This window comes from Vombatus ursinus, unplaced genomic scaffold (assembly GCF_900497805.2).
Source record: "Vombatus ursinus unplaced genomic scaffold, bare-nosed wombat genome assembly UNPS02014772.1, whole genome shotgun sequence".
NCBI lineage: Eukaryota > Metazoa > Chordata > Mammalia > Diprotodontia > Vombatidae > Vombatus > Vombatus ursinus.
In genome coordinates, this window is record NW_020954550.1 from 36,440,772 (window position 1) to 36,460,177 (window position 19,406).

At 41.1% G+C, this 19,406-nt stretch overlaps 1 protein-coding gene across 1 annotated transcript in view; it reads right to left on the reverse strand.

The window, feature by feature from the left end:
• EGFLAM (EGF like, fibronectin type III and laminin G domains) overlaps positions 1-19,075 on the reverse strand; it is a 252,235-nt gene extending 233,160 nt beyond the window's left edge. Inside the window, exon 1 of the mRNA XM_027863469.1 lies at positions 18,730-19,075. Coding sequence (XP_027719270.1) covers positions 18,730-18,844 — 115 coding nt within the window. The 5' untranslated portion in view covers positions 18,845-19,075. The remainder of the gene's footprint in view (positions 1-18,729) is intronic.
• Positions 19,076-19,406: the final 331 nt, after the last annotated feature.

Sequence of the window (19,406 nt, forward strand, 5' to 3'; positions counted from 1 at the left end):
AGGTGAACTTATGACGTAGAGAGGCTCATTATAATATCGTCATACATATATGGCCCCCCCAAATGGGTTTTTCTATATGCATTGTGGGTAATCACATAAGACATTCCATGGATGCTGGGACCCTTCCCCCATTACCTAATCCTTTGATTAACCCCTCTTGCCTTTTTAATATTCATAATTTCTGTTTTTTTAATCTGCATCATTACACTATAAAATTTCCTGTCTTGTCTTACTGAAGGTGCTAGTTCCTCTTGGAACCCAACCCACTTCTGAGAGGCATCACTACCAATAAATGCCTTTACTTGGATTGTAGGTGGTCTGAGTCTGAATTCTTTGAGACAACCCCACAACACACCATGAAACCACAATAGTGTGACTTTCAGCAGTCATTTGTTCTTTCATAGGAATCATAGAATTGGTCTTATTCTCCAATCTGAATCAGAAACCCACTCAATGACATCTCTGACAAATGACATTCAGGCTCCACTGGAAGATTTTCCATAAGGGGAAACTCACTACCTTCTGAGGCAGTACTTTCCATGTATTGTAAGGAAGTTTTCTCTCAGACTGTGCTCAAATGTGTCTGAAACTTCTATCTACTGTTCCTATTCCTACCATTTGGGCTCAAATAGAAAAGTCCCATCTCTCTTCCATGTGATAATCCTTTAAGCCAGCAATCATGCCCTGCCTTCCTCATTCCTCTCCCAACCCCCATCTTGTCCTCTCTAGTTTAAAAAGAACATTTCTGGTTCCTTCAACAGATTTTGGGATGGCATGGTTCCAAACCCCTTCACTTATCTTGATCATTCTATTCAACTGGGGATACTAACACTTATAGAGGCATTGGATGGATGTAGCTAGGCTGAAGCTTATTAACAATGTTGACTCACATGTAAAAAATGTTGTAAAAATATTATCCCGGAAATGGGTGATCTGGAAAGGAGGTGAGTATGTCATGCATACAATGAAAACAAAGGATAACTAATGGAAAGGTCGAATATTACTCTTGATCTTTTAACACAGAATGTTAAAAGATTTGGCATGAGTTTTTCACCTGGCATCCATGAACTTGTTTAAAAATATATTTTCATAACCATATTTCAACATAATTGGTTTCCTTTGTAATCTGCATTTTAATGAATGTCCATTGGAATTCACCAGACTGGTCCAGGACACTAACAAAAAAAAAAGGGTTAAGAAACTCTCCTGTGTTAGAGGAAGGCCTCTAGATCCCTGGGCAGATTCTTTATGTGGGACTTATTGGAGAATACGGACAAAAATTAGGTAGTAGGGGAAGGTATGAATGGACTACTTGGTGGGATAGTAAAGTGCTGTGCCTGGAGTCTGGAAGACCTGAGTCCAAATTCTCCTCAGACACTCTGTAGCTATGTAACCCTGGGCAAGTCACTTAACCTCTGAACTTTCCTCATTTATAAAAATGGGAGAAATAATAATATCTACTTTTCAGGGTTTTATGAGATAATATTTGTAAAGTGCTTTGTAAAACTTAAAGTGTTATATAAATACTAGCTTATTAAGGGTAATGCTAGCTAATGAGTAGTGATTAGAATAAATATTATCACCACCCACTGGCTAATAATGGTAACATTAATAAATAATATAGTAGCTAATAATTATCATTATTACTTTTACTTGTATCACTTGAAGGGAAAGCCAAGTGTCAAGAAGGCTAGATTTTGAATCAAAGGACCTGGGTTCATATCCTGATTCTCTCACCTGGACAAGTCACTTTATTTATCTGGCCTCAGTTTCCCTATCTATAAAATAAGGACATTTGGATTAAATGCTCTTTAAGGTCTCTTCTGATTTTCCATCTGTGATCCTGAATCTCTGCCTCAGTGACGTCACACATTCTCTGAAGTATCAAAGCAATACTCATTGCATCTCTCTTAATGGGTCTCATGGAGCAGATGACATCACAATGTTGCATCAATGGGAGTTGTTTTTATTGTTATTAACCTGCTATGATGAAGCTTCTAGGCCAGGTGTACACCTTCCTCTGCCAGTTTTGACAGTACTCCATTTAAGAAAATAAATCTTGTATTGATATCTTTTGTTTTTAAAGCCCCTAAATTTCCTCCTGTATTCCTCTTCTCCTCCATCCTCTATGAACTATCCTATAAAATAAAGACATTTTTAAAAGGACAACCAGGGGCAGCTATGTGGCGCAGTGGATAGAGCACTGGCCCTGGAGTCAGGAGGACCTGAGTGGCCTCAGACACTTGACACTCACTGGATGTGTAAGTCTGGGCAAGTCACTTAACCCCAATTGCCTCACATACCCCCCCAAAAAGGAAGAAAAGTGGGGGAAAACACAGGCTGATCAATACATTGAAAAAAAATCTAAAAATATATACTCAGTTCCACACCCATAGACCTCTGACCTCTGCAAAGGAGTGAGATGAGGGAGGTGTCCTCTCATATCTCTTTTTTGGGACCAAGCTTGTTCTTCATAATTTTACAACATTCCTTTTCTGGCTGTTTTATGGTTGTGGTTTCCTTTTACATTGATATTGTCATTATGTATATTGTGGTTTTTTTTTGGCTCTGCTCACTTCATTGTTATCAGTTCAGGTAAGTCTTTCCATGTTTCTCTTTATTCAACATATATATTCTTTCTTCCAGTACAGTCATATCCCATCATTCCTCAATGTTTCTTGTTCTTCATTGTCACAAAAAGGAAGCAGGATATTCATTTTTAATTTTCATCTGTGTCCCACATTTGGTGCACTCTGAGCCCCTGCCACATTCTGGTGTTCACCCCCGCCCCCCAAGAGCCATTTCTGTCAGTGAGCCTGTTGCCTTTCTTTCTTTTTTTTTTTTTTTTTTTTTTGGGTGAGGCAGTCAGGGTTAAGTGACTTGCCCAGAGTTACACAACTGGTAAGTGTCAAGTATCTGAGGTCGCATTTGAACTCAGGTCCTCCTGACTCCAAGGCCAGAGCTCTATCCACTGCACCACTTAGCTGCCCCGCTGCCTTTCCTTCTTAAGCATTTGGGCATGCTTCAGGTGGCTTATTCTGCACACAGGTGTCCTACTTTGAAATCAGAAAGAAAATGCAATTGGTTGGTCAGAAGCCAAAAAGGCAGCTCCCAGCCCACTCTATTCCAGGGTTCCCTTCCATCTCCTCAGAACTGTTCAAGTCATTGAGGACAAACAAGACCGTGGCCCATTTCCTCATGTTACCCTTTTCCCCTACCACCTGCAACACCAAGAGTGATTCCAAAACCATTCAGCATGCCATGAAATGACAAAGACAGATAGCAGGGTCTGTAATCTCATGAAGGTATCCTACAAGCTTGGAAATCATTTTCCTAATCAACTCAATAACTGTTGAGAATAAATGTTTATTCCTATGTGAAATGGGGATCTTCAAAAACAAGAGGTTATGATAGGCAGCATGATATTGTGGAAAATATCAAGTCTATGGCTGGGCTTCAGTCAGGGCTCAGATCTTGCCTCTGAGAACAGCTGTGTGTACATGAACTTCTATGAGCTTGTTTCCTCATCTTTGAGATGGCAGTGATAATACCTGTAGCATTTACCTCATAAGGTTGCTGTGAGGGTCAAATGATCCTAGGTAGCTAGGTGGCACAGGAAAGAAAGCACTGAGCTTGGAGTCAGGAAGATTCAGTTCAAATTCAGTCTCAGACACTCCCTAGATGTGTGACACTGGCTGAGTCACCTAACTGCTGTCTGCCTCACTTTCTTCATCTGTAAAATGGGGTTAATCATAGTACCTGTCCTAATTCAAAAGGATCCAGAAATGACTTAGTGATGTTCAGATCCTTTAGCCATAGGCTAAAGACTGAGGCTGAGAGAAAGGGAAAAAAAAACTCTTATAAATCCTGAGGTTTTATAGTATAGACAAGGTAGCATATTCAGGATTGTTGTGAAGATCAAATGAGATAACATTTGTATAACACTTTGCAATAATTAAAGCACTGTATAGATGTTAGTTGTATAAATGAGATAAGGTAAATAAGGTGAATTGTAAACCTTAAAGTGCCACATACATGAATGTATGAATGAATGAATGAATGAATAAGAATTTTTCTCCTTCTCATCTCAATCAGTTTCAGTCTCATTCTTAGTCTATGGCTAAAGCATCTGAAGCTAAGGTATCTCTGGAACCTTTTGAATTAGGACAGCTGACAAGCAGAGGGACAGTCACAACACCAAAGAATTTTAAATGATCAAAGCCTTCTAAGTGTGAAAAGATGAGGGTGGGACTCAAGGGTTAGAGTGAAGGAATAGGGCCAGGGTCCCACTTCAGCTAAGTTACTCTGGTCTGGGGAAGCAAATCAAGAAACATCACTCTCTCTCCCAATCTGCCCACTTCAAACCATATCTATCCATGAACTTTTTCCTTAATCCCTGCCCACCCCAAATCCCTAAGAACTAGGTTATAGAGAACATTGATTTAGCAAACACTTGCTCGGCTGAAGCCTGAAGTAAATACAAAGATAAGTATGACAAGGTCCCTGTCCTCAAGGAACTTTTAATTTATTAGAGAAGATCAGACATATACACAAATAACTATAATTCAAAATCAGAGTCAGAGGAACAGAAACACAGGAATGAGAAGAAAATCAATTTCCTTGAAGGTACTCATGGAAACAAAGTGGCAAACGGTGGAAATGGAGAGGAGGGATGTGGGCAGCTGCTATTTTCTCAAGAAAACAGAAGCTTCTGAAAGCATCATCAAGAAACATTTACTGAGGGTCTCCTGGGCATGGGCCACTGGACTATCACTGGAGAGACAAAGACAGATTGCAAAAGACACCATCCCTGCTTTCCAAGGGGTTTACAATCCAGATGGGGAGAAAGGACATAGATGTTAAAAGACAATCACAAAGTTAAGCAAACAGCAACTGATACAAAGCAGCAGCATTTGTTCATTTCAAATGCGCAACCCAAGAATGATTTCCCTTCCCTTTAGAATCACTTGTCTAAGGAAAGCATTCAGCCTGGGAGGAAAATGTCTTAGGAAAACGGTCAGGATCCATTTCACATCTCCCTACCAGAACTGTCACCCTTGCTTACAGTGAACTCTCTCCTCACTCCAAGAAGCCTGTCCTGATTCCCTTCCCCCAGATGCTAGTGCCAATTCTCCTGCCCTGAAATCATCTTCTTTATTTTTAGGGGGATATATTATTTCATTGGCATAGAAAATTCCCAGTGAGGAAGCTTCCTTTATCTTAAAGATTAGCACCTGGATATTCCAACTTTGTAATTTATAATTCTTTTCAGCTAGGCAGGGCTGTGCTGGTAAATACGTAACAAAGGTGAAAAATGGACAAATGACTCATTTCTAAATTTAATCTGAATTATTAACATTTTCTCCATCCTTTTCTTAAGTCTAGACAGGCAACAAAATAATAAATCAAGTACTGATTTTAAGAATTTGCTGATTTCCAAGATAGGTGTTGGGTGACTTACCTAGGCTTATCCAGGCGGTATGTGTCAAAAGTAGAACTTGAACCCAAAACTCCCTACAATACCATGCCATCTCTCCATCTATTATATATGCATGCATGTATATATGTCACACATATATACATACATACACACATACACACATGTATATACACACATATACATATATGTATACTTGTTTATTTAAAATTTACGTATATGTGAACATGTGACCTCCCCCAGTAGAATTTAAGCTCCTTGAGGATAAGGACTATTTCACTTTTTGTCCTTGTATCCTCAGTACCCAACACAATGCCTAGAACCAAGTAAGAACTTCATAAATACTTATTCAAGTCAAGCTAACAAGCATTTTTTGAGGGGGATTAAAACTGAAGTAAGACAGTCTGTTGCCTTTCAGGGGATTCTTCTTAGTCCCTTCATCATTAATAAATGCTTATTTAAGTGCCCATTATTCAGGAAAGGTAGAATCAGGAGACTGGACTTGGAGTCAAGAGACCTGAGATATGAAACTAATGAGCTTTGTGACCTTGGGTATGTCACAAATGTCTCTGAACCTCACTTTCTTCATCCATTGTGGAGGGGAATCTCTACAATCCCTTTTAACTCTCATAATATTCTATGATTCCACATCATTCTGTGTTAGACCCTAGAAGTAGGTAAAAAGAACAATAAAGACCTCAGGCAAAGACATCACACCTGGCATCCGACCTGCGTTAGGTCCTGCCCATTCTACTTTGATTAGCCTATGATTAAAGCTAATTCCACTAGTCATCTATCTTCTACCATTCTGGCCAGTTTTTTTGTTGGTGGTGTTTTTTTTTTTCTTACTAGAGACTGCGCTAAAGACTCAAAGGTCCTAATGAAAGTTGTCGGATGGATGACTGCTTTCACCAGGGTTTCTATTGGCCACAGAGTGTGTCTGGCTAAGTGTTGATAATAACCACAATAACAATAACTAATGTCTATATAGTGCTTTTAAAGTTCGTAGAGTATGTACATACATGTGAATCTGGCTAATGTTCATTTGGGTGCAGTGCTTGTCACTCTGGCAGAGAGAAAGGGCTGAATTCTTGGACCCAATGGCCGGGAATTCTCTGGGAAAAGCAAGTTCAGACACACTAGCAATGACGTTGTCAAAACGCCACATCAGTGACATCAGTTTATCTCTGTACTCCGAAAAAAGGAGGGACCTTCCCATCCTTTCTGCCAAGCCCTGACTAGCTCTGTAAGGACGATTGTCTGCATACCTGTTAGTGTAATTCAATTAACTGTTATTGAATTTTCACTGGAGAGAAAACAGGTATGGAGTACCACAAGTATGTTAGCATAACAATAATAGCTGAATTTGTCTGGCACTTTACATAGGTTATCTCATTTGATCCTCAAAACAATCCTGGGAGATATTATCTCCACTTCACAGATGAGGAAACTGAGGATCAGAAGGGTTAAGTGACTTGCCCATGGTCACACAGACGTTGTGTCTGAGACAGAATTTGAATCCAGGCCTCCTGATGCCAACATCTGCTATGCTATACTGCCTCTAACACGACCAGTTCTTATTTTTTTTTACATTTTCTTTTTTCATTTTGATTTTAATCATTAACGCAAATACTTCAATACACAAAAGAAAGATAAGAGGCTTATTTAAGAAGTTGACCTTTTGTTACGAATAGTTTTTTTTAAAGTAGCATATATTTGTGACATTTAACAAGGCAGTAACAAAACTGATCTATTTGTGTCTTTTTGGGTACTTTGTTATCTTCTATTCACTTCTTTAAAATGTTTTATTGATAAGCTTTTTTTTCATCTCGTCCATCTTGTCCACTAACCTACCAGTTCCACAACAAAGCCCTCTCTTGTAACAAACATATGTCATCCAGCGAAACAAATAAATATATTGGATATGTCTGCAAATGCATATTCCCTTCTGTTTCTTGAGTCTATCAGTCCCTTCTATGCATGCTGACATGAACCTCCAAGCCTACCTTAGGACACCCCGTCAGTGCCCTGAAGAGATGAATCGCTGTCCCACTGTATTATTATACTAGAAGAGTGTGTCCTTTCCTTACAAAGTATGAATATGTACCCTACCCTCCTTGTGACCTAAAGAGGAAAAGTGAACTACTAAGGCTGTATTTTTCTTTTCTGTAGGATATCATAAATATGCTGGAATATTATGTTAAGGGGTGATTTGAATATCCAGCAAAAAAAGAAAGTCATCAAGATGAAATTACCTGAAAAATAATAAATTAGAGAGGATTCCCTAGGGGCATCTGAGAGCCATAAGCACTAAAGCTGCTAGAGAGAAGAAGAAAGGAAAGTCTAATACATAGCAGTAGTAGAAGTAGTCAGGTCACTTTCTTTCCTAGGCAAAATTTTGGGAATAGTGTCAGTGAAAAAAGGAAGAACACTTCTGAGAAGGGAGCTAGAGATGGATGACCTTTGTCACTCCAGACGATCATGAAAGCTTCAGGCCAGGGGGATGCCTAAACTCCTTCTCTTTCTGTCTCCCTTCCAAAACAACAACAACAACAACAACAACGTCAACAATATCAACAACATCAACAACAACAACAACAACAACAACAACAACAACATACTAATGCTTCCTTCTACTACCTTCAGGGAACTGGGAAGGGATGTGGAAGGAGTCTCTGTCCATCTCTGTATCTGTCTGTTTCCTTTCACTTCCCTTCTTCCACTAACATTTATCACGCTTCATGCTGCCCTTTGATGATTCATTTTCTCCAAGGATCCTTTGATATTTTCCAGATTTTACTTTCCTAAAAAACGTTGGGGAAAGATGAATCAATAAATCAACTAACATTAATTAAGTGCCTAATATGTGCCAGTCACTGTGTTAAGCACTGGGGATACAAAAAGAGAGAAAAGACAATTCCTGCTCTCCAAGAGCTTACATTCTAATAGGGAAGACAACATGCAAAGAAATTTATACGAAGCAAGCTACATACAGGACAAATAGGAAATAATTAACAGAGGGAGAGCACTAGAATTAGGAATGGATGGGAAATGCTAACAATAAGAGAAGGAATTTTAGTTGGAACTTGAAGGAAACCAGGGAAGCAGGCAGGCAGAGTGGAAGAAGGACAGCATTCCACACATGGGGACAGCCAGAGAAAACGCTGGGAACTAGGAGATGAAGTGTCTTGGTTGTGAACAGTCAGGAGGTCTGTGTCACTAAATCAGAGAGTAAGGTATAAGAGGTATAAGGTACAAGGCTGGGAGCAAGGTATAAGAAGACTGGAAAGGTAGGAAGGGGCTAGGTTATTAAGGGCTTTGAACCATAAATGGAACATTTTTATTTGCTCCTGGAGACAATAGAGAGGCACTAAAGTTTACTGAGTAAGGGGGTCACTGGGATGGACCCGTGCTTTAGTAAAATCACTTTAATGACTGGATGGAGGATGGATTGGAGTATGGAGAAACTTGGGAGGAAGAACCCACCAGCAGGCTGCTACAATATAGTCGAGGCATGAAGTTATGAGGGCCTATACTAGAGTGGTGACAATGCCAGAGGAAAGGGGCAGGGTTTAGGGGGAAAGATAATGAGTTTGTTTGGGACTTTTTGAGTTTGAAATGTCTACTGGACATCCAATTTTAGGCACCTAAAAGGCAATTGGAGATGTAATACTGGAGGTCAGCGGAGGGATAAAGCTAGATTTGAGAATCATCAGCATAAAGAGTAATTAGGGGGCGGAGCCAAGATGGCTGAGGGAAGGCAGTGACTGTCTTGAGCTCTCTCCCAAAGCCCTCCAAATACCTAAAAAAATGGCGCTAAACAAATTCTAAAGCAGCAGAACCCACAAAAAGACAGAGTGAAACAAATTTCCAGCCAAAGATAGCCTGGATGGTTGATCAGAAAGGTATATCGAACCAGGCTGGGAGAGGAGCGTGGTTCGGCTTGGGCACACAGGCTGCAGTGACCCTGGAGCAAGCCTCAGAGGGCTGAATCTGAGCAGCTGTGGCGGTTTCCACTTCTCAACCCCTGAACGCCAAAGACAACTTAGAAGGCCAGTGGGAAAAGTCTGTGACTGAAGTGAGAGAGGAGCTAGGTCTCAGCCACAAGTCTCGAGTGCAGCCTAAGGCAGCGGCTTTTTCCTGAGCTTCAGGCCCACAGATTGAAGGGAAATCGAGTGGCTGATCAGAGGGGGATTGCAGGGTTCTCTTTGCCAGTGCTGAGGCAGGAATCTCTTGCTTTACCAGTGCTTAGATCTGGGTCACAGTTCTGAGGGACAGTCCTGGGGTGAGGAGGAATGCTGGCCTGGTGGAGCTTTTTGTGGTGGTGGAGAGAAAACACCTCGCCCCTTATCATACCACCTTGGAAGAACTGAAAATTTACAGGTCCCTAGAAGTACCTCTGAAAACAGCTGTATAAACCCCCGAAGCTTGGGACAGTACACTCTTTACATTGGAAGCAGATTTTTACCTTAACAAAGAGTTTAAAACTCAAGTAATTGGCCGGGATCATGAGTAAGCAGTGCAAAAAGAGTCAGACTATATTATCTTACTTTGGTGACAAGATCAAAACATACAACCAGAAGAAGACAACAAAGTCAAAGCTCCTACATCCAAAGCCTCCAAGAAGAATATGAATCAGTCCCAGGCCTTGGAAGAGCTCAAAAGGGATTTTGAGAAGCAAGTAAGAGAAGTAGAGGAAAAACTGAGAGTGATGCAAGAAAACCATGAAAAACAAGTCAACAGCTTGCTAAAGGAGACCCAAAAAAATACTGAAGAAAATAACACCTTAAAAAATAGCCTAACCCAAATGGCAAAAGAGGTCCAAAAAGCCAATGAGGAGAAGAATGCCCTAAAAAGCAAAATTGGCCAAATGGAAAAGGAAGTCCAGAAGATTACTGAAGAAAATACTTCCTTAAAAATTAGAATAGAGCAATTGGAAGCTAGTGACTTAATGAGAAATCAAGGCACTGTAAAACAAATCCAAAAGAATGAAAAATTAGAAAACAATGTGAAATATCTCATTGGAAAAACAACTGACCTGGAAAATAGATCCAGGAGAGAGAATTTAAAAATTATTGGACTATCTGAAAGCCATGATCAAAAAAAGAGCCTAGACATCATCTTTCAAGAAATCATCAAGGAAAACTGCCCCGATATTTTAGAACCAGAGGGCAAAATAGAAATGAAAAGAATCCACCAATCTCCTCCCAAAAGAGATCCCCAAAGGAAAACTCCTAGGAATATTGTAGCCAAATTCCAGAGTTCCCAGGTCAAAGAGAAAATATTACAAGCAGCCAGAAAGAAACAATTCAAGTATTGTGGAAACACAATCAGTAACACAAGATTTAGCTGCTTCTACATTAAGGGACTGCAGGGCATGGAATATAATATTCCAGAGAGCAAAGGAGTTAGGATTACAACCAAGAATCACCTACCCAGCAAAACTGAGTATAATCCTGCAGGGGAAAAAAATGGTCATTCAGTGAAATGGAGGACTTTCAAACATTCTTGATGAAAAGACCAGAGTTGAATAGAAAATTAGATTTTCAAATACAAGACTCAAGTGGAACATGAAGAGGTAAACAGAAAAGAGAAAATCATAAGAGACTTATTAAGGTAGAACTGTTTACATTCCTGCATGGCAAGATGATATTTGTAACTCATGAGACCTTTGTCAGTATTAGGGTAGTTGGAGGGGAAAAATTATATGTACATATATATAGATATAGATATAGATAGATAGATAGATAGATAGATAGATAGATAGATAGATAGATAGATAGATAGATAGATAGATAGAGGGCACTGGGTGAGTTGAAAATGAAGGGGTCATATTTGGAGAATAAAATTGAGGGGTGAGAGAGGATTATACTAGGCTAAGGAGAAAGGGAGAGGTAGAACGGGGTAAATTATCCCACAACAACAACAACAAAAAAAAAAAACAGAAAAGAAAAGGCTCTTACAGTGGAGGGGAAATGGGGGAAGGTCAGAAGGAATGAGTGAATCTTATTCTCATAGGATTTGACTTAAGGAGGGAATAACATACACACTTAATTGGATGTGGAAATCTGTCTTACCCTACAGTAAAATAGGGGGGGAAGGGGACAAGACAGTAGGGGAATGATAGAGAGGAGGGCAGATTGGGAAAGGGAGTAATCAGAAGCAAATACTTCTGAGGAGGGACAGGGTCAAAAGAAAGAATAGAATAAATGGGGGAGGGCAGGATAGGATTAAGAGAAATAGAGTTAGTTTTTCACAGCATGTCTACCATGGAAGTGTTTTGCATAACTGCACATGTATAACCTATATTTAGTTACTTGCCTTATCGATGAGGGTGGGTGGGGAGGGAGGAAGGGAGAAAATTTGGAACCCAAAGTTTTAAAAACACATGTTTAAAAAAATGTTTTCACATGGAACTGGGAAATAAGAAATACAGGAAATGGGGTACAGAAATCCATCCTGCCCTACAGGAAAATTGAAGGGGATAAGAGAAGGGGGGGAGAGATAGAAGGGAAGGCAGACTAGGGGAAGAGGTATTTAGAATGCATGCCATCTTGGGTTGGGGGAAGGGGCAAGATGGGGTGACAATTTGGAACTCAAAATCTTGTGGAAGTAAATGTTGAAAACAAAAAAATAAATAAATAAATTACCATAAAAAAAATAAAGAAGGTAATTAAATCTATGGGAGCTGATGAGATCACCAAGTGAAGTAATATAGAGGGAGAAGAGACAAGGGCCCAGGACAGAACCGTGAGGGACACCTAAAGTTAGAGGGCGTGATCTAGAAGAGGATCCAGCAAAGAAGACAGAGAAGGACGGGCCACTTAAGTAGGAAGAAAACCAGGAGAGTAGTGTCCTGAAAACCTAGAAAGAAAAGAGTATCAAGGAAGAGAACGTGATAAACTATGTCAAAAGCTTAAGAGGTCAAGGAGGATGAGGATAGAGAAAAAACCACTAGATGTGACAGCAAAGAAATAATTAATAACTTTGGAGAGAGCAATTTTGGTGGAATGATAAGATTGGAAACAGACTGTAAGGGGTTAATAAGAGAGTGAAAGGAGAAAAAGTGGAGGCACCTATTAGACATGACCTTTTGGAGGAGGTTAGCTACAAAGGGTAGGAGATATCAGAAAATAGTGGAGATAGAAGGAAGAAGTAAGGGGTTTTTTTCAGGATAGGGGAGATAAGGACATGTTTTTAGGTAAAAAGGAATAAGCCAGTGGACAGGGAGAGAGTAAAATAGGTGAAAGAGTGGGGATGAGAGAAGGGATGGAATATGATAATTTGAACAAGTAGATGGGCCACGCTCACAAAGGAGTAAGGCCACTTCATCTTATGAGACAGGGGTGAAGGTGAAGAGAGTGACAGAAGGCATCTGAGCGACAGGAGATAAAGAAAAGCGGAAGAGAGGGAGCTCATGGAAAATGGCCATAAAAAATGTTTCTTATTGTGGACTTCTGGCCACTGACACCAGCAATAAGCAGGGTAAGAAAAAAGGTAAAGGAGAAGGGAGATAAGAAGAAAAGGAAGAGGAAGAAGGAAGAAAGGGAAGGCTTAGGGAATACCCCATGCCCAAATGCACACACAAATCTCTCAATAAAGGACCATATCAAGCCAATGGAGCATCTTTTGATTTTGTGTCTCTCCACTCTCCCCAAATCAAAATGCTTGGGATAAGTGACTACACACCTCAAAATAAAATTCAACTTTGAATGTAGGCTTAAAGAAATTTCCTGTTATGATCAGAGGGGCAGGAGAGGAGGCTCCAGATGGGTGGATGGAAGCTTTGTGGGAGAAGTGTATTTTTGGTTCTATAGGAAAAAGGTGTGTTGTGAAGGGCAGGGGAGGAGGGAAAGGTGCTAGGAGGGTGGTAGGGGACAAGAGGTGAGAAGAAACCCACCATGACAATCAGCGCAATCTTAGGCTGAATGAAGAAAGGTGTAACATTCAGGAAGATTAGACAGGTAAAATGACCCCAATCAGAGCATATGTGGAATACCAGTTTCAGTTCTGGGCACCCTATTTTAGGAAAGACACTGAAAAACTAGAAGGTGTCCAGAAGAGGGCAAACAGGATGGTGAAGAGCCTTGAAAGTAGGTTTCGTGTTGATTGCTAGAAGGAACTGGGGGTGTTTAGCTTGGACAAAAAGGGGTAACATGACAGCTGCCTGCAAATACGTGGAGGAAAACCGTCAGGTGGAAGAGACATTAGATTTTCTCTGCTTGACCCTAGAGGTCAGAACTAGGAGTTGTGTAGCCAAAGCTGCAAAACAAAAACAAAAACTAAAACTTTTGGTTTGACATAAGGAAAGACATGAATAATTAGAGCTCTCTCAAAGTGGAATAGCTTTCATTGGAAATAATTAGTTATCAAATGACATATTTGTAAAGTGCTTAACACAATACCTGGCACATAGTAGGCTAATAAAATCTCGATCCCCTCCTTATTCTCTTATCCCTTACAAGGTTTCCCTCCACTAGAGAGAGCTCTAAGCAAAACCTTCTTGGGCCCTTGTTAGGTATGTTGTAGGGGGAAATCATGTTCAGGTATAGGTTGGCCTGAATGGTCTCTGAGGTCCCTCCCAACTGCAAAAAAAAATGCTATATGATCTCTGCTTTGAAGAAGACATAAAATACTTGAGAAATATTATATTGTGAAATCACATTTTGGAAGGATGAGCCCGGCAGCATTTTTGCATCCGAAATGGGAATTGATACAAAATGATGCCTACTTCTCTCAGAAGACAAATAATTTCAAATCAGAAAGTTATACTCCAACACCTGGGTCCCTCATGAAACCTTGGTAAAAATGTTTTTCAAACAAGGTTAAGAGTTGCTAACTTCCATAGCAGGGTACATACTGCAATGTACAAACTGACTGTGTTGGTGCTAGTATATGAGCAGCAGCAGCATTATTCATCTTTATACTGGTCTTTAAAGTATAAAGTTACTTTCCTCACAACAATTCTAGGAGGTAAGCAATGCAAGCATTACTGTCATGATTTTTTAAAATATTTTAGAAATGAGGAGACTGAGGTTCAGAAGTTCCATGGTCACAAAGGTAATCACTATAAGAGCCTGGGACTCCTCAGACCAAATCCATTCTCCTCTCCTCTGATTTATTCATTCATTCATTCATTCATTCATTCATTCATTCATTCATCCAACAGATACTTACTGAGCCCTCACTATATTCAATGCCCTGATTTGGGTTCACAGTGGGTTCCATATTCTTCGATGTTGGCACTTGCCTGGAATTTTCCCCACTGTCTTATCACTGGATGTCAGAAGCACAGCAAATTCCTTCCCTAGACCTGGCTGCCACCCCCACCACTCAAAATTCCTTCCTTAGTCCTGTCTGTCCCACTTCCCCATTCCTTCCAACCTGCCTCCCCCAAAGTATCATCCAAATATTATCTATACTATGTTATCTCCATAAAAGGGATGTGGAATGGGAATATCCAATTAATATAGGCTTCATACTATTATGGCTGAGGGAAATAGTGGAAGTCTTTTCTTCTGCTTTCAACAGCTGGGGCAGATCACCTGGGTCCTTCAGCTCCTTAGCTTGTAGTAGTTCAAAGACTGGAGGGACAAGTCCCTTAGGAGGCTTCCCTGATTCTACCTTTGAAACAAAAGACAGCGTTGTCCAGAAATTTAGCCTAGGGTCACAGTCACTCAATCTAGGTCTTTGTCCTGCCCAAGGTCCTAGGGGATGACTAGAGAGCCAAATGCTGATCAGTTAACACAGTTTTCTCAACGAAGGGGTCATGTGAGGTGCCACTAAACCTGCCCTTGACACCTCTAGACTTAGGTTCCTTTACTCTTTAGCTATGCTAGATGAAAAACTCCCCTGCCTCCACCAAGCGCCACAAGGATTCATCCTTACCCTGTCCTTGGAAGGACTTGTCATTTTAACTACAAATTGGGATCATGCTACATGCTGCAACAGCTGTGATTTTCAGGGTTTCTATTGCTGCACAATCCAAAGCAGGAGACTCATCACTGTAAATCTTTGTTTCACCCTTTCTGATCTACTGGCAGAGGGTCTTCAGCATGACTTTGGAAAATGGTCAAAATTAGCAATGACAAGCACGGGAATTCTCAAGAGTTTCATCCATTTACAAAAAACCCATTCAGGATAGTCAGCACCACCAAAACTATTTCAAAGTCCTACCCACAATTTAATTTCTATTGTGAGAACACAAAGTATAGGGAAGCTCTCACCTGGATACTAACAGAGCTTCTTGGCCTCTGGGGAAGCTTATGTATTAGCTGGTTGCTGTTCACATCACAGACAAGCTGAATATGTTCAGTTTTTAATCTGGACCGATTTTCCGGATCAAAAATTAGTTTCTCCAAGGGATGTAAATGAGCAGAAGAGGAAATTCTTATGCAGGTTTATGAAGTAGAGGTCATTTAAGTCTGATTGGCCTTGTCACTTGAAAGTCAGTGCTCCGGGTTAGTTACAGAGTAACTTTAAAAAAAAAACTGTTCAAAGATGAAAATTAGTTTGAATCCAACTTCACCCCTGAAAATACACTTAAGTTAACATACCAATGCTCCTTACTAGAGCTTGAACACCAGGTGATGAATTCGGGAGGGAGAGAATATAGCAACTCATATATATTAAGGCTAGGTGGAGAAAAGACATACACCAATGAATGCTCAGATCTTTTAAAGGATGAACTTTAAAAATTTTAAGATTTTTCCTCTGGTCATTCTGCTTCTGCTCTTTAAAAAGGTTTCTCCCTCTATATAAATTCACATTTAATAGCTCTTTGAGAAGCAGCATGGTATAGTGGATAAACAGTCTGTCCTGGGGGCAGGAAGATCTGGGTGAAAGACTGGGTTCTGAGTTGTACCAGCTGTGTGACCCTAAGTCACTTCACTTTACAGATGAGTTGTCCATTTGCATAAGTGGAAAGAGATAGAGATATCTGGATGCTTCCTTCAGATGAAATAACACATCTGGACCCTCCCCAATTTTATGTTTTGTGTGTGTGTACAAAAGTGCACATACTTGTATACACATGAAATTTCATCCCTGTGATTTCCCCTCTGGGGACTCCTCTTACCAAAGTAAATCACAATTGTTCTAGGTGGTAGTAAATAAGTCCTAGAAAATTGCTTCAATCATAAAAAAAGGTTAAGAGACTTGAACAGGCTTCACACAGCTAATAAGTGATACTAGTAGGAATGGATCCCAGATCCTAGACCTTCTTGACATCAAGCCTAGCACTCTAACCATTACACAACACTGCCTTTTTGCTGTCTTAAACTGGAAATAGATCCCCTGAAGATTAATAAAAGAGCTATCCTCATAACAACCCTGTGTGTAATCAGTGTTTTGTGAATGAGGAAACTGCAGCTCAGAAAAATTAAATAACTTCCTCAAGATCCTACAGCTCATGTCAGAGTTGGGATTAAAATCCAGGTCTACTGATGCCAGGATTTTACAATACAGGCTTGGGCAAAATCAGCATCTGCCTATAAAATTGTACCTAGCCTATAAGCTACTACTATGCCACACTTCTTTTTTTAAACATAGACACCAGTGCTCAGCAGACAGGGTAGACAGGATATCAAAAAGGACATGCTTAACTGTACAACTACAAACTTTCAGCTAATAGCAAATAATTTGAAAGGAGGCACAGTAAAACTGCATAAAGACACTTTTCTTTCACAGGCTTTACTACAAGACACACTTCAAGAATTTTTCTTAAAACAGGTGAAAGCTATTAATAAAATGGGCCACACACCATTCAGGGAAGAATCCCAAACTGAACTCTACAATGTTTGAAAGGAAAAAAGGTTAATGCAACCTACATTTGAATGCAACCTGCAAAATGTAAATCATGCCATATGCCAATCTGGGAAGGGAAGTTACAAGTTTTTCATTGAAAATGGATTTTTGTGTGTACATATTAAGAGGACAAACAATTTAATACATTTCCAGGAGCTGCTGCTCTTATCTGGAAAAATGAATAGAATCCTCTGGAAGTAAAAAAGGCTCATACTTTACTTATGGCACATATTAGAATAAAAACCCCACATTTCAAGGCAGAGAATGTACAGGTGATAATAGAGTGAGTCCCTTTTTCTGAGCTGAGAGGCAACAAGTCAGATTTCCAAATGGAGAAATCAGGAACATCTAAAAAACATTTAAGTAGCCATATGAAACCGTGCTAAGATTATTTTCTTTGTCCTCTGATACATTTTCCTCAATTTGACTCTTTCTTGCAGAAGAAGACAAACTGCACTTTCTGTGAGGTTTTGGAGACTGCCCTGAAATAAAGTCATATTGTTTTCCATTGTTCAAAAGAGATAATTAATCCCATAAGACAACCTCGCTTACCAAAGTAAATTAAGAAAAAACAGATTTTTGAGTGTTCTAAACATAGTCTCAGAAAAACATAAAAGAACAGAAACCCTTAATAAGAAGCACTGTTTGGAACTTTCCCATTCTCACTATCCCTCCCCACCCCAATAATCGAAACCTACAGACAAAATAAAAGTAAACAAAAACCAGGTGAATGATTTTCCTTTTTTCTGCAAGTGCTCAAGCTCATCTGTATCACTCCTGAAACTGCAAGTCACTAAGGTTTCCGTTATTACCGAAACAGTCCATTTAATGCATTTTTCTTTAAAGAGCTGCTAAGACCTCGGCTCAAACCCGGCGAAATGAACCCACGCAGGCTCATTCTCCAAGCACAGCCGAGAAAACGTCAGCAACATCACCCCCGCCAAGCAAAGGGTGCATCTCTAAACAACTCCTGTCCCAGAAAGAAAGAGGATCAGAAACTCCTCCAAGAAATCTACGAATACTTCCCAGGAAATGGTTGGGCTCTGGACAATATGGATCGAACAAGATGTTTAAAGCAGAGGTGAAGCTGCTTCTTACTCATTCCTTCGCACGTTCCCTTAACCGCCTGCGTCCAGTAATTGAGATCACATGGAGACTGCCCCAACTCTTAGCTCTTTGTAGTCAAAATACAACTACCCTCGCCCCCGACCCCCGCCCACCTCTGAATTGTAGCTGGAAAATGTGTTATTCTTTTAAACAAATACATGTCCTTAGCACTATTTGGATCGGGAAGAGTGGGAGCCCTGGCAGGGACGGTCTTTTCCAGGTTCTCAGAGACCAGAACCCCATCCCCTCCTCGGTTAGTTGGAATTCGCGCATTCACCTCTTTCCTCCAACAGCTTGACCTGGGCAAGGGCAGCTGCGGGCAGGGGGCAGGGGACTGAGGGGCGAGGGCTGCGTTGGGCAGGCAGCCCGGCGCTTTTTACCTTGCTTTCGCAGTTCAGCCCTAGGGGAAGCCGCGTCGGGTCCAAAGCCAAAAATCAGGAGGAGCAGGAGGAGGAGGTGGGAGCCACCTCGGCGATATCCGCTGGCTAAATCCATCTGCCCTGAATCGCCCGCAAAGTTTCAGGAAGTCCGGGGCAAAGAAAGGAAAAAGTCGCTCCGGGGCTTGAGTGAGACAGATCCTGGCGGGGAGGGGTCCCCGAGCTGAGTGGAGGGGCAACAACTAGGGGTCAGGAGGAGGCCACTGTGAGGAGGGCAGCAACTGGTCCGTCCGTAAGTCAGCCAGGGGGACTGGAGCCCGCACCCAACAGCAGCAGGGCTTGCTTTTGCAGTAAGAGGGGAGGGGGGGGTAGAAGGCGGGGAGGGGGGAGAGGGAGGAAAGGAGGCAGACAAGGAGGATGGACTGGGAAGCGCGAGGCTCAGACTGGCCCCATGATGAGATTACACTCAAGTCTAATTCAGATGGGCAGATTTCGCCCTCACCCTCCCTGGGAGAGCAGATTCCCCTCCCCGCAACCCCCTCCCCCCCCCACACACACCACAGGAGCCAGCTCCCCCCTCCTGCAAACTACCCGCTTCCCTTTTCTATGTCATAGTCGCTAGCCCGAGTGATGAGACTGGCGGGGGGAAGGGGGGCGACGGGGGGGCGGGGAGGGTAGCC